Genomic DNA, 14,337 nt, shown 5'->3' on the forward strand with positions numbered 1-14,337 from the left:
AATTAGGGAAAATGGGAAAAATGCTCGTGTTCAACACCTGAAAACCTCAGGGTTCTCTAAAGAATAGAATAATTGTGGGAGCACCCCAGTTAATAATATCAGAAGTGCCAACTCATGTTACGTGATGAACTTGGTTCAGCAAGCTGAGATCTGGCATAGTCAGACTGAGAAAAGCCTGCTGTGCTAAAGACAAGCTCTATTTTTATTCATTGCTACTGCTAGTTGCCCAGGTGTGGCATGGTAGGAGCCAGCATGGTTCAGAAATCAGTGCAACCACACCGTCCTGCTGGCACAACACCACAGTGCCACTGCTTACTGCAAAAGCTGCATTTCCCATTATGGCCAAATTTTACTGTTCTCCACAAAGCCACACAAGCGTACCCACAGGTTCATAGGAAGTTGGCTCATCTAACCCAGGAGGTATATCCTTTATGGTTCTGAGGTGGGTCGCAAGAAGTTGTAACTTCTATGCTTATTTTACAAAGCAAAATTTTGCTTCCATCTCTTTTTTAAATGGAAGTCCAAAAGAGAAGGATCCTGAAGAGAGCCGTTTACTGTCACTGCAGCTGCACGTGTAGGCACATAGCAAAGCAGCATAAATTTTGATTGCCCTAGTTGCCACTGAGCAGCTTCTTTGAGCTGTTGAAACCAGGCTCATGCTACTCCTACATCCATTTTTCTTTCACCTGCTTTTCCCTGCCAATCAAAATGAAGAGCTAACAGACTATAAAATATATTTTGTGTTAGTACATAATACCACCACACAGAGATACGCTAATTGCATAATTCAGGTTGGTCTTTACTTCTAACGGAATGGACAAAAAGTGCTTCAGTGCAGCATACTTAATCTCACCAGGGAAACATCTCAAACGCCTGCTCTGACCATAATGACATAGGAACAACACTGACAGGTAAAAGGATGCCAGCAGCTACTGCCCAGAAGGCTGACAATTAATAAATAGATAACAGGCTTACCTTTTGACTGGTGTTTGTCATTTGTGTTCCTCCAAGTTAGGGAAAAAGGGAGTCCTTCAGCGCAAAAATTGTTTTCAACCTGTAAAAGAGAAAAAAAAAAGTTTTATTTTCAGCTAACTGAATACACTGATGAAGCTCAACTTATTTTCACTTATTGCTACTATTTCTATTAAATAGACATAGCTCACTATGAATAATACTATAAAACATTTGCATCTTACAGAGAGGCATTCATTAATCACTTCCTCTATTCACACTGAAACAGCTATGATAATCAATTCTTATTTACACAGCTGTGATATGAATAATTTTAAAATTTTGCTGTAATTCTTTTTCTGTTCTGCTGAAAAACGGTTTCAGAGAACCGAGGGTCTTTCTCATACATATGGAATGTACGTACAGGAATGTTCAAGTGTTATTTGCAATACTTAATTACATAACACTGCTGTAGAAATGAAGATTAAGTCCGCTCTCCATCTTCTAGGTTTGCACACTGCTTAAGAGATTAAAATCTGCCTTTGTGCACTTATAAAGAAATAGATTTCTAAAAAGTGTACATTGGCTCTGAGGCCAGAATGTAGCTTAAGTACCAAAGGAAAAGGAAGACAGATAGGTATACAGATGTATATACATAAATATTCCCTTTATAAGGAAGGTGATGCTCTGTTACAACACAGTATTTATTTCTGAAGAGCAGTCGGAACTGCATCTTGATCAAGCAATGAATCACGTTGCCCAGAGAGGTTGCGCAGGTGCCATCCTTGGAGATGGCACTAAGACTCGAGCGGACAAAGATCTCAGCGACCTGCTCTGAGCAGGAGGTTGGACATGAGACATCTGGAAATCCCTTCCAACTTCATTTACCCTGTCTAAATTTAAGGCAACTAATAAAACAATAACCCTAAATTGGAGAGGGAGAGAGAGGCGTGTCAGGAGAGAGATTCTTTCTGTCTAATGGAGATCCCTGAATTTAAGCAGAAAAGATCTCTCCCCAAGAGAAAAACTCGACCAATGATTTTCTCTAGTTCAGCAGAGGCTAATTATCTGACCATTGATTCACAGCTACCATTTTATCCTGCCACTGAATTCAAAGGTAGTTTTATTTCCATAACCAGTGGCAACAAATTTTTATTTTTTTGTATAGCAAGCAATAAATTGTATGAAACAAGTACAAGCTATTAAGAACTCACAGTTAAGTAACAATAGCAGCCTCTTCAATATCAATATAAAATAAAATGTAATACAGCTACTTTATATACAAAGACAATTGATAGATTAGGTTAAGGCAGATGTATCCATCATCACAAACACATAGTACCACATGTAGTTATGAAAAACGCTTGATAAATGTATATACATAGGGAACATCTTTAGTAAATTTCAGTTATGGCTGAAGAAACAGCAAAAAGCAATTGGCTTGGAACTTCTTTAATCATAAAAGGATCGTTTTGTTTTGATAGTTGGTTAATTTAAAACAGCCGTAATTATTCTGTGCAGGATTTTGTAACATAATTCCTACAAAGTAGACCAGATGTATTTTGAACTTTGCTAGGGAGCAATGGACGTGTCTTTTAACAGTTCATCACCTATAGTTTTATTTCCTCTGGATGCCAAAGTTTGTCCATATACACAGGTTATTTGCACTGAAACATGGGAGACCCAAACTTATTCATCTGTACATAACCCTAGTTGTGTCATCCCTGTCAGCAGAAGCAGCTTCTGAACTGTCAGCACAAATAAAAAACCTGCTCAGTGTTTCAGTCTCTCTCCATATAAAAGACACTGAATATTGTTATTACTATTGGCCTTACATATGACCCAACAGAAACACTCTCCTATATACTTCCTGGAAGTATATGAAGGCTTCGCTACTGGTCTTGTGTGAGGTTATTTAAATCAATTGCTTTACAGTGAAGCTGGCAACACAGATGTGTCAGTGGTATCTGACAATTATGTGAGGTGCTATAACTGCACAAGTTTGTGGGAATAAGTAAAAACAAAGAGCCCCAGGGCCTTAGGGATAACTTTATCAAACAAAACCGCAGACCCAGCAGCATGTAAGTACAGGTGTTTTGTTAGGGCAGAATTTCTACATGTCAGTTTCAGAACATCTGGCTAACAAATCCCTTTTATTTGTACAGAGGATGTTACATTGACCAGTCCCAAGCACTAAAACTAAAACTAAACTATACAACCCATAGCCTGATCCTTTTACTAGGGCCCTAACTGGCTCTAGCCATCCACACAGCAGTTTTGAACAGTCAGGAGGTGATGGCTGGCAAGATACACTAAGGTGCATGCAGCAGTAAGATGAGCAGTCCTGATTTCAGCTTCAAGCTCTGTGCATCATCAGCCAACTTTTGGAGAAGGTGATACCCCATACTTTTAATACAACTGGAGGACTCATCCCTCCAACAAACAACTGGTGAGAGCTGCTCCATATCCACACCCTACAAGCCTGCTCCAGAAGCACCTGCACCAGCACTTGCACCTTTGCCAGACAGCTGGGGAAGAACATAGAGAGTGCAGCAGTCCTGTGGAAGAAAATGAGTAACTAGTGAGATTGAAAATAAATAACCAGATTGAAAATAAGTAACTTGGAGACCAAGAGCTTGAAAAGCTTAACACAAGCCTGCAAATAAGGACATTGGTTCAAACAACTGTAGCTTAGTTTTTTCCAGTGAGGTGTATTTATTGAGAAAAAATAAAAGTATGTTGGCAGGAAACAGCTTTCCAGTTCTAGTTGGAACCATGTTCTAACTTCTGCAGAGGAAAAAAAAAGTGCTTCTGCCTTCCTATATTGCCTATATGTATTCTCTGCGAATCTACTAAGTTATTAGCTCTTTTTAGGCTAATGAAAGCCGAGGCAGCACTCCTAATTAGCACAAAGCCCAAGCACAGGAATTGGAAAGTTTAGGAAAACTACCGTTGTCCCGGCTCTTGGAAGACACAGCCAAGAGCTAACCCTCAGCAGGAAATTCACACACACCAACGGCACCCTCACGGGAGGGTGGAGCTCTTAACGGCTCAGCCCCCCCCCCCACAGCACACCGCCCGCACATGCGCATACCTTCCGGCGCCGCGTGTCAAGAAAGAGCTCCCCCTGCCTCTAGCCCCGCTGTTTATAAGTCGTCAGCCGCTGATTGGCTTCTGGACTGACCAATGGCCCGACGGCGGTGGCACGGCACAGCCAATAGGAAGACGGCAGCCGGCGCGTGGGCGGGGCCAGAGGTACCCCCTGCGGGGGCGGCGGTGGACGGGGCGCGTGCCCTGCCCGCCATCTCATGGCGGCCGCCGCGCTGCTGCTGCCGCTGGCCCTGCTCGTTCTGCTGTGGGCGCGGCCCTGCCCCTGCCGCGGGGCTCCGGCCTCCCCCCCGGCCGTGACGGCCCGGCTGGCGGCGAAATGGCCGGCGACCCCACAGCTGCTGGAGGCGAGGTGCGTGCAGCCCCCCCGCTGCCTTCCTCCGCTGCCGGGCGTCGGGACGGGGAAGGGGAGCGGCGGCGGTGCCTGCGCTGGCTGAGGGGGGGCTGAGGGGCGGGAGGCGGGGGGAGCTTGAATAGCTTCCCCTCTCCGGTTTCACGAGGTCGTGGGTAGAGTAAAAGTACATTTCTCTCACCCCAGTTAACTCACTTCTGTCTCACGAATGAAGTAACGGCGTGTAAAGGCATTAGTAAAGGTGTGGAGCTGTAGTGGTAAAACGTGCCTTCTAAAAAGGCGCTGTTAATTTATGATTATTAATTCAAAGTACAAAGTCAAAATGCTTTCTTCTCTTACGCATTTCTGGCCCCACAGCCAATTTGGTTTAAAATTGTGCTCAGTTTTTCATTTCAATGTGTTTGCTGCTGTTTGGAGAGCTCCCATGAAAGGGAGAACTGCAAGCTTCTGTAATCAAAGGGGTGGCAGACTTCCAAAGTAAAGATTAGAAAAGAATGAGCTCGTGATAGCAAGTCGATCTTCTTGGCAGGCCAGAGGGGCAATAAACAAACCTTGGTGTTCCCTTAAGAATAACAAAATGAGAAAGTGCTAACATTAAGTGGAAAAAAGGGTGTTTGGAATAAAGCAAACCTTACCTTTTATGCTTGTAACGATTAACCCATCTTCGAAAATGTTCCAGAGAATGGGGACTTCCCCTGCATATCAAAATAAACATTGTCCCTGATAAGTCTGTAATTCGATTAAAAGTTATAACCTGACACTGTGTTGTTATTTGTATATTTAACCTCTATTTAATAAAGTTTGGGTGCTTAAGTACATTTATATGTAACTGTATATTGGTATACACATGGAAAAATAAAGTGAAAAACCGCTTGTGCTTATTAGTAGTCTGTTTGCTTTACAACTCTTGACTGTTGAGTTCAGGTTGGTAGTGGTTTTGTTCAATGTCTCATTTTACCAAAATACATGAGTGTTCAGTATTCCATACTGTAGAGATGTTAGGTGATCATTAAATACTTAACACTTTATCGCTTTGTTGTTGTTGTCACTTTAAAGCAACTGAGGATTTTTACTATGGTACATCTTTGGATAAAGTCAACCTATGGACAATTCATTTTTATTTTTTAAACAGTGAATTTATTGCAGAAGATGGTAATGAGAAGTTTTGGCAGTTCTTGGAAACTGTACGAGAATTAACAATTTATAAGCAAGGAGGTAAGTTAAACAGCATGCTAGTATTAATATATCTTACACTTTACATGATTTTTAAACATCAAGCTAACATATTAGCTAGTTCCTGTCAGGTAAAGCCTAACTCTTCCAACTATTGCTTGCTAGGTAGTTTTCTTTCAGAAAGTTTCAGCATATTTTCTCCTAGGCAATCTATATGCAGGGCTATTTTAAAAACAAATAAGACAAGATGGACTGAACTGCTCTTTGAGCATGGGACAGAAATGTAAAGATTAAAGATACCTACCTTCCTATAAGATTCAGCAAGAGGAATTGGATATTCAGGCAGTATTTTGTGTAAGAAGGATATTTGAAGAGGAGAGAGTCCCACAAAGCTCAAATGAGTATGGTAGCTAAAGGAAAAAATGAAAACAAAATACCAAAAATGTTTCATACTCGTAGGTGACATTGAGACTGTTTATTAGCTATACTAGTGTCTCAGAATAATACTGCTGACAAAATGGGATAAAAAATCTTGTATGACTAGACAACAGAATATTAGGTTGCTAGAAGTCTGGAGATAAATCCAGTAAACTAACCATAAATGTAAATGAGCCATCCCAGAAAGTGTCTTGGAGAGCAGTTTAGTGAAAATTACTAATAAGGTCTCCCCTGAGCCTCCTCTTCTCCAGACTAAACAATGCCAACTCCTTCGCCGCTCCTCACAGGACTTGTGTTCCAGGCCCTTCACCAGCTCCGTAGCCCTTCTCTGGACACGCTTCAGGGCCTCGATGTCCTTCTTGTACTGAGGGGCCCAAAACCGAACACAGTGCTTGAGGCAGTTGTTTCATTTGCTCTTCAAAATAGTAGCATTCATTACGTATGAGTGTGAGGACCTGTCACTTGGGCCTACCACTAGGAGAGGCTCTAAATAAATTGAATGTTAATGTTAGCAATCAAAACCTGAAAAGTTGTTCACAAGACCGTGCCAGTAATTTCAGTGAGATGACAAAAATCATGCTCAGAATACGGTATATATGGAAGGGAGAAGGAACTTCAGGAACAACACATTTTTGCAAGTATAATTGACTGAATATGAATTAAAAAGAGTTTGTCACGTGCCTGTGGATGGGTCAGTGAGAGCATTATTTGAGTGCTTAGCCAATGCCCAAAGAAGCTGATAGACTTTGGAAATTATGAGGAAAGGAACAGAGACCAGCATGGTAAACAACGTTTTGTTGCGTATGATTACATGATGTGCTTTTGTGTTGAGTAGAACATTATGTTCTACTTTCTTTTCTCCCTGCCCTTTTCCTCTTATCCTTCATTTTTGCGGAAGGGATCTAGTAGAAGCAGATGGTATACAAAGAACTGTGATTATAGGTGTGGGATGTAAACTGGAAAGGGAAAAAAATAATTATTCTGTGAGCTAATGAAAACGGGATAGTCGGAAGTCAGAAGTATAAGCAAAACCAGAGAGAATCGCTGAGGACAGTAAACCTTCAGAGCTGTTCTGTGCAAGGGCATGAGGACACGGAAAATGGAAACATGCTCAGCCTGACCTCTGGCTGTCTACTGGTGGCCTTTTTATGGTGAGTATTGGAACTAATGGTTTTTAATGTGTTTATCATTGCTCCGGACAGTGTCGTGGATTACACCTTCCACAAGATGGTGGATGGTGCAAAACTGGGAGAAGTCAAGAAGCTGGAGGGCAAAGCTGTCATTAGAGGGGCATTGGTAGGCTGGAGGGATGGGCCAGCAGAAATACCAGGAGGTTCTGCAAAGGCACTTTAGGGATTCCTGCACGTGGGCTGGAATAACCTCAGCCACAGCGCAAGCGGGGCACTGGCTGACTAGAAAGCAGTTCTTGAGAACCAGCTGGATATCTTTGTCAGCAGTGCCTTGCATTGCATTCTCGTGCCTGTGAAAGCCAGCTACATGCTGTGCTGAGTTAGCAGGAGTGTAGGCAGCCAGTTGACAAAGTGATTATTTCACTGTATGTGGCACTTGCAAGACTGCCTCTGTAGTAATGGGCCAGTTTGGGCCATTACAAGAAAAGCATTGCCATACTGGAGCAAGTCTAGGAGAGGATCACCACAGTGGTTGGGGAACTGTGGCAGACTTAAGAGGAAAGGCTGAGAGAAATGGGTTTCATTCATCCTGAAGAGGAGAAGGGTAAGGGGAATCTCATATCCTCAGCTGCCTAACAGCAGGGTATGCAGGAGGTGGAGCCAGTCCCTTCATGAAGGTATGCAGTGGTGGGAAAAGAAACAGTGGGCACAAACCGAAACATGGAAATTCTGGTTAGATACTAGGGAAAATACTTCTGCCATGGGGATTGGTAAGCCCTGAAACAAACTGCCCAGGGAGGTTGTGCAACCTGCATCCTTGGAGGTACTCAAAACTGTCCACAAGGCCATGAGCAGCCTAATCTAGCATGGAAATTAGATCTCCCCTAGGTAAAAGTTTAGATGAGACAACCTCCAGAAGTAATTTCCAGCTTCAATTCTTCTTTCTTTCTTCGTTTATTATTTATATGCCCAGCTAAGGTACAGCTGGTATGCCTTGAGATAAGACATTTTGTACATGTCAGAGTTTTTTACCCCCAGTCTTCTGTTTGCTTGGACCAACCTTCCAAGGAATTTGAAGCTTTAGTGACATTTGTTATTAGTGGCACAAATATTTCTAGAAGTTTGCTGTTAGCTACATGCTTTTTCTACTTCACCTGGGTAAACTCTTTGAGGATAATTATATTACCAGTAGGATGATTTGCGTGGTCTGTCTTGCCAAAGGATTAGATGATGGTAGCGGGGAACCTTAAGAATGTACTAAAATACTTATTTAATTAAGCATATAAAGCTGTTGGTATGTGTATATTTGTTACTATGATCAACAAACTCCTATGTTTATATTGCAGGAAAGTTTAAAGTTCTGGCACCAGGTGTGGGTTTCCTAAAAGTTAATTTAAAGTTGAGGTAGTATAATAAACCAGTGCTCTTTCTGAATAAGCGGGCGAGGAAAGTTACAATTTTAGAGGAAAAGAAAGTGGTTATTTAATGAAAAAATCACATCAGTATTGATTCTTCCAACTTAAAAAGGTCTTACTGAAGTCAATATCCTAAGTGTGAAACAGAAATATTATGAGTATCATATGTATCCAGCAATAATTAAGACACGTTCAGTAGGGAAGTCTGCATTAGGCATCAGATATAAAATGGTCAGCTCAAGTAAAGAATATTAATACTGAGCTACTGGAGTGGCACAGTTACAGAGAGAGATACAGTAGTATACCTCTGAGGAGAAGTTCATTCTCTGGATGTTACAGAACAAGCCCTTTCTTATCTGTTACATGTCAAAAGACATTGACATAGAGGAATAGTCACAATGCAACAAAAACTGTTTGAGCAAATTAAAGGAGCTGGCTTAAAAAGGATTGGTTGGGGTGAATGATTTTTCAGTTGTATGATATCAAGTTGATGATATCAAGACTAGGTAGGATGGATGATAATATGTTGATTTTGAACAGAAGAAAATTCCTAAGATAAAGAAATTCTAGATTTGAAGCTGAAAAACTGGGTTTATAGAAGATTTGGATGGTAGATTTATATCCCCACATACTACTGAGTATTTCAGAAGAGTCGATAAGTATTAGAGAAACCAAGAGACAATTGAAAGTCTCAAGTATGGTGGCTTTTTAAAAAGTCATTCCTTGGAAGATTTCAAACCTGTTGCTTATCAGTCCTTGAAATTTATTATTTTAAATTTGGAATAATCAAATCAACATCAGTTGTTAATATGTTCATTTAAATATTTAGCCATAGCAAATTTGGTCTATAAATAGTCTGTTTAGCTGTGATGTCTGTAGAAATGAAACAAATTAGGTGGGAGCGATGTATGTGGAATTTGCTACATCATTTTATAGGGTTAGTTTGGTTGTTAAAACATTTTTTAATAAGTACTCATATCAACCTGGGCATCGTTGAGATCATCAGCTATGAAAAATATCAAAAAAGGATGATTATGGGATATGCTATATTAAATTAGAGTGAGGTCTTCAGGTAGCATGGACAGCATTGTGCATGTTTACTTAATGTGATATGTTTGTCTCTGGTCTTGTGGAAAATTTGGAAATGGGGTTGATGCTATTTGGGGCTGCATGTATGTTATAAAGAACTCAAAGCTGTGAAAATTTGATATTAAAGAACAGCACAGTTACAAAATACTAAAATTGCAGTTTAAACTTTGTGCTGTTTTTGTATCTCAAAAGGTTAATTCAGGAATACAGTGCGAAGGTAAGGAGCTAGTTCCCTGCTGACAAATAATAACTTGAGTGTTTACTGTCTTCCTAAGTGGTTTAGTTTGTGTGTTGAATGTTCAGCTATCTTGTAAATACTAAACAAAGAAAAACCCACAGACATTAATAAGGAAGCCGTTTTCTCCAAAAGAATAGAACAATATATTATATATATGCACAATCATGCAAATTAGCTGTTGCAGATATAGAAGGTTAATCATTGCACACTGTATTAGATCAACATTACTCACTACTAAATCAGATAAGTATTTTCAGCCATACAGATTCAAGAGGAAATAATACAGGTACGGCATTTTTCTGTAATAATCATGCGATAAAGTACTCCATCTGTACTGGCATCTTTCTTGAATGTCACAGGGGTTTGACAGGCCAGTGATGCTGGAGCTGCTGTTACTTGAGCTCTCCAATTCCCTAACTAATCTATAGATACAGATATACACATAGATAAAGTTGGAACAATCCCCAAACTCCAGTCCCTCAAAACAATAAGCCTATCATGCTGTACTCTTCTGACTTAATTATGTCCCTTATGTTTATTCTCCCTGCGTTCTGTGCCTCAGTACTTACAATTCTCCTGTGGGGCACCAGCATATATTCATATTACTTCTGTGGTGTGCGTGCTCACTTGCATGGAGTCTGAGGAGCCATGATAAAGACCTTTTTTTCCTTTTGTGACCACCCTGGTCTTCTCCCTCTTTTTAAATTATTTTTCATCTCCCTGTGATATGAGATACATCTGGAGATTGTGGACAATAAATGTAGATGAATATGAGTACTTCTTAGCTTCAGTTGTAGTTCAGTTCAGTTTGACTATAGGAGTTTAGAGAGCTATTCAGCTGACAAATTTAGGCACGTTTAGAGCAACCTAAATAGCTTTTCATGTTTTGTTGGCTGTTAGATTATATTGGCCAGGATGGCAGTTTACAGATATATAGCTTGTACGCATGCATTTAGATGTTTCAAATCTGGAGCTGTATGCCATCGATGTCATCTCATTTAGTTATTTTTTAATCAACTTAGTTAATGAATTTAATGGTAATATGCCATCATGAAACATTTTATGACCAAAACATCTGTTTCTCCTTGGTTGCCTCTAACATTCTAAAAATTTATCATGGCTTCTACTTTTTAGCAGAGAGTATTGTTAAAAATGTGCCTGAAGGGCAAGCAGTTGTCAAGTATCAAGGAGCAAATACTATGTGAAAATAGTTTGAAGTATATAATAAACTTAAAAAAATGTTTTTTGCATGAGATGGATCATATAGCTGTTGATGTGGATTAATTTATCGTGCTGAAATTTAAAGAGCTATCACTGTAGTCTGAATGAAGCCAGCAGTTCTAGTATAAATGTAAGTAGTCCAATTAATTTAATGCTAAGACAGGAATGTTTATACATAGTTTATGGGAAGGCAAATTCCTGGAAATGTAGAACATGCCCTTTTGTAATCCTAATTTTTTTTTTTTTTTATAGTGAATAACAGCAAACTGAGTCTTTTGAAATAATTAATTTTCAGGAGGAGGAAAAGGCAGAAAGAAGATCCTAGAGGTTCTAGGAACAAAAGGCTAGAGGTTGTAAAGAGGAAAGCAAGAGGACAGGAAGTACTTCATTATTGTATATGAAAAGCATTGCCCAAGGCTGGGGCAAACAGTAGGTGAAAAGACAATTCAGTAACTCAGACAGTTTTGAATGCCATGGTACCAGGACATTACTTAACAAATTTCAGAAATTAAAAGAGTAGAGAGATGTGAAGAATGTCTTAAGAGGTTTAAGATACTGATTAATGATTAGAGTTTAGAGAAGGTATTACTTGCTAAAACAAAAAAGGGAAAAAATAAATGTGATGAAGTATTCTACAATACTTGGGCAAGGATACAAGGTATGAAGGAAACTGCCTAGCAGATATGTGCTATATAATAATACGAATGAAATCCTGCAAAGAAAATTCAGGGTACCACAGAAGCTATGATTAAAAATATTTTAATCCTGCTGTTGAGCAGGAGCAGTAAAAGGCTGGTCAGTCTCTATAGAATAGAAGGATGTTGTTTAATGTTTTGGCATCAGAATGGTGAATGCTCAGATGCCAAATTTTTTCTCAAAGTCGTTTTGTTTATTTGTTTGTTTGTTTTTAATATCCCAGGTTCTGGATTATTTTTTTTAATCCATCCCAAGGGATCCTTTTCATTAGAACTTGCCAGGCTCAGAAGTTTATTTACATCTAGAGTTGGCCACAGTTGATGGATAATTCCAAAACTATGGCCTATAGGGTTATGGTATGTGGTCTAGCATGGTTCCACTTTGGACCCCTAGAGGGGTTTCCCACTGGGACAATCATTCCACTTTCAGAGAAGAAACACTTTTAAATTAAGATGTTGACCAACAACATAGGTAAATTTAAGCTGGACAGCTGCAATGGTTTACCCCCTCAACTTGCTTTCTCTTTGCTGCAAATTTTCAACTTTATAGGAGAATATTTGAATTTTACATGAAAAAGATCCTGAATCACTGCATTTTACAGGTAGTACCTATTCATGTAAGTAAAGTACTTACTTAGATTTTTTTCACCACAGTGTACATTCTGGACTAGTTTGTGCATGTTTCAGCTGTTCCTACTGTGGAAGACCAACCTCTAGAACAGGGATGGTGCACAATGTTTGTTATGGTAACAGCTTTGGTTCCTCAATTTTAATTTGTGTTCAAGAATGTCATATACAGCAACGTAGAAAACATGGCCCAGTTCAAACTTTTGATGAGCATTATTCGTTAAATTCTTTAATAGATACTGGTCTTTTTCTCAACTTGATAAAAGAGTATTACAACTTCTTTCTAATTAGGCTTCTTTCACTGACATGCCTAAGGAAAGCATGAGAATATTTACGTGCAGCCCAGAAAGCCAACCGTGCCCTGCGCTGCATCAATAGAAGTGTAGCTAGCAGGCCAAGGAGGCTTCTGAGGAGGGGGAGTGAGACGGCGGTTGTGGTGGAGCTCAGCTGCCTAGCAAGGTAAAACCACAGCATCTCCCCCTCTGCTCTGCTCCTGTGAGGCCCCATATAGAGTACTGTGTTCAGCTCTGGGCCCACCCAGCATAAGAAGGACATGGGCCTGTTGGAGCAAGTCCAGAGAAGGGCCATGAGGATGATCAGAGGGCTCAATGAAGACCTTACAGCAGCCTTCCAACACTTAAAGGGGGCCTACAAGGAAAGATGTGGAGGGACTCTTCCTCCAGGAGTGTAGTGACAGGACTAGGGTTAACAGTTTTAAACTAAAAGAGATTTAGATTAGATATTTGGGAGAAATTCTTTACTCAGAGGGTGGTGAGGCACTGGCACAGGTTGCCCAGAGAAGCTGTGGGTGCCCCAACCCTGGAGGTGTTCAAGGCCAGGCTGGATGGGGCTTTGGGCAACCTGGTCTGGTGGGAGGTGTCCCTGCCCATGGCAGGGGGGTTGGGACTAGATGGTGTTTGAGGTCCCTTCCAACCCAAACCATTCTGTGATTCTATGGTTATTCCACCTGAAGAATAAATGGAGATTCTTTATTTACCACCACAGTTCTTTATTATAACTTCCATTGTTCCCAGACTCCATCCAGCTTCCTTTCTTACTTGGAGTCCTGATTTTGGCTTTGAGAAGGTGAGATTGCTGGGAGGGGTAGGGGATGGGAAACCGTTTCACTTGTATCTCTTCTCGTACTCTTGTTTATAATGCATTTCTAGGGAAAAAATAAGATATGTGAGAGTAGACCAAAGAATGTTGCCAGTAGAAGAGCTTTATGAATGTAAACTGAATGATTGGAGTGGTCCAAGACTAAATGTGAGGAAATAATTTTAAAAATAATGCTGGTTTAACATAACCTTAAAAGTTTGCGTTAAAAGGCTAGCATAAGTTTGAAAAATTAAGCTCTATTCAAGACTTTCCATATGGGACTGCAAAGAGGTATTACTGTATTGAGTATTTTTTTTTTTATTGCTGAAAATGACTTAGATGTTAACCAGTGCTATTCTGCTCACTTTTATTTCATTTGTGTTACATTAGGCCTTGAGAATTTGTAGGTAAAGGAAACAATTTGTCAGTGAATAACATTGAAGACTTTTGAACTGCCTGTCAGTGCCAGCATAATATGCAAATATTATGTTAGCACAGATGGATAAGCCACACCATTAGAGGCTAAATACAAAAACTTTGTATTTTTTTCTTCAACAGATTCAGAGCATTCTTACTACAATTTAATCTTGAAGAAAGCAGGACAATTTTTATCCAATTTGCAAATCAATCTGTTGAAGTTTGCACTTTCCATACGGGCATATTCTCCAACTGTTCAGATGTTTCAACAGGTGAGTATATTATCTGATATATTTGGTAAATGATATATGTGGTATTTTGGCTTCAGAGTAAATAATATTTATTACAATTCAGTAATATACATGCACGTGTTTTTTGTAGTCAA

General features: G+C 39.9%; 2 protein-coding genes across 6 annotated transcripts in view; one reads left to right on the forward strand and one right to left on the reverse strand.

Moving 5' to 3' along the window:
- Nucleotides 1–4,134, reverse strand: part of HS6ST3 (heparan sulfate 6-O-sulfotransferase 3) — a 333,065-nt gene extending 328,931 nt beyond the window's left edge. The window contains exons 1-3 of one of the 5 annotated variants that reach the window (XR_005814903.1): nt 3,902–4,062; nt 3,359–3,509; nt 976–1,054 (exon numbers count right to left, since the gene is read on the reverse strand). The gene's annotated coding sequence lies outside the window, so the exon portion shown is untranslated. Of the gene's footprint in view, nt 1–975; nt 1,055–3,358; nt 3,510–3,901 lie in introns of all 5 variants that reach the window. The other 4 variants (XR_005814904.1, XM_040538576.1, XM_040538571.1 and 1 more) reach the window with 4 other exon arrangements.
- A 38-nt stretch (nt 4,135–4,172) lies between these two features.
- The window catches only part of UGGT2 (UDP-glucose glycoprotein glucosyltransferase 2), an 88,144-nt gene continuing 77,979 nt past the window's right edge, over nt 4,173–14,337 (forward strand). The window contains exons 1-3 of the mRNA XM_040538550.1: nt 4,173–4,411; nt 5,544–5,626; nt 14,094–14,224. Of these exons, the coding sequence (XP_040394484.1) occupies nt 4,260–4,411; nt 5,544–5,626; nt 14,094–14,224 (366 nt within the window). The 5' untranslated portion in view covers nt 4,173–4,259. The remainder of the gene's footprint in view (nt 4,412–5,543; nt 5,627–14,093; nt 14,225–14,337) is intronic.

This window comes from Cygnus olor, chromosome 1 (assembly GCF_009769625.2).
Source record: "Cygnus olor isolate bCygOlo1 chromosome 1, bCygOlo1.pri.v2, whole genome shotgun sequence".
Classification (NCBI taxonomy): Eukaryota; Metazoa; Chordata; class Aves; order Anseriformes; family Anatidae; genus Cygnus; species Cygnus olor.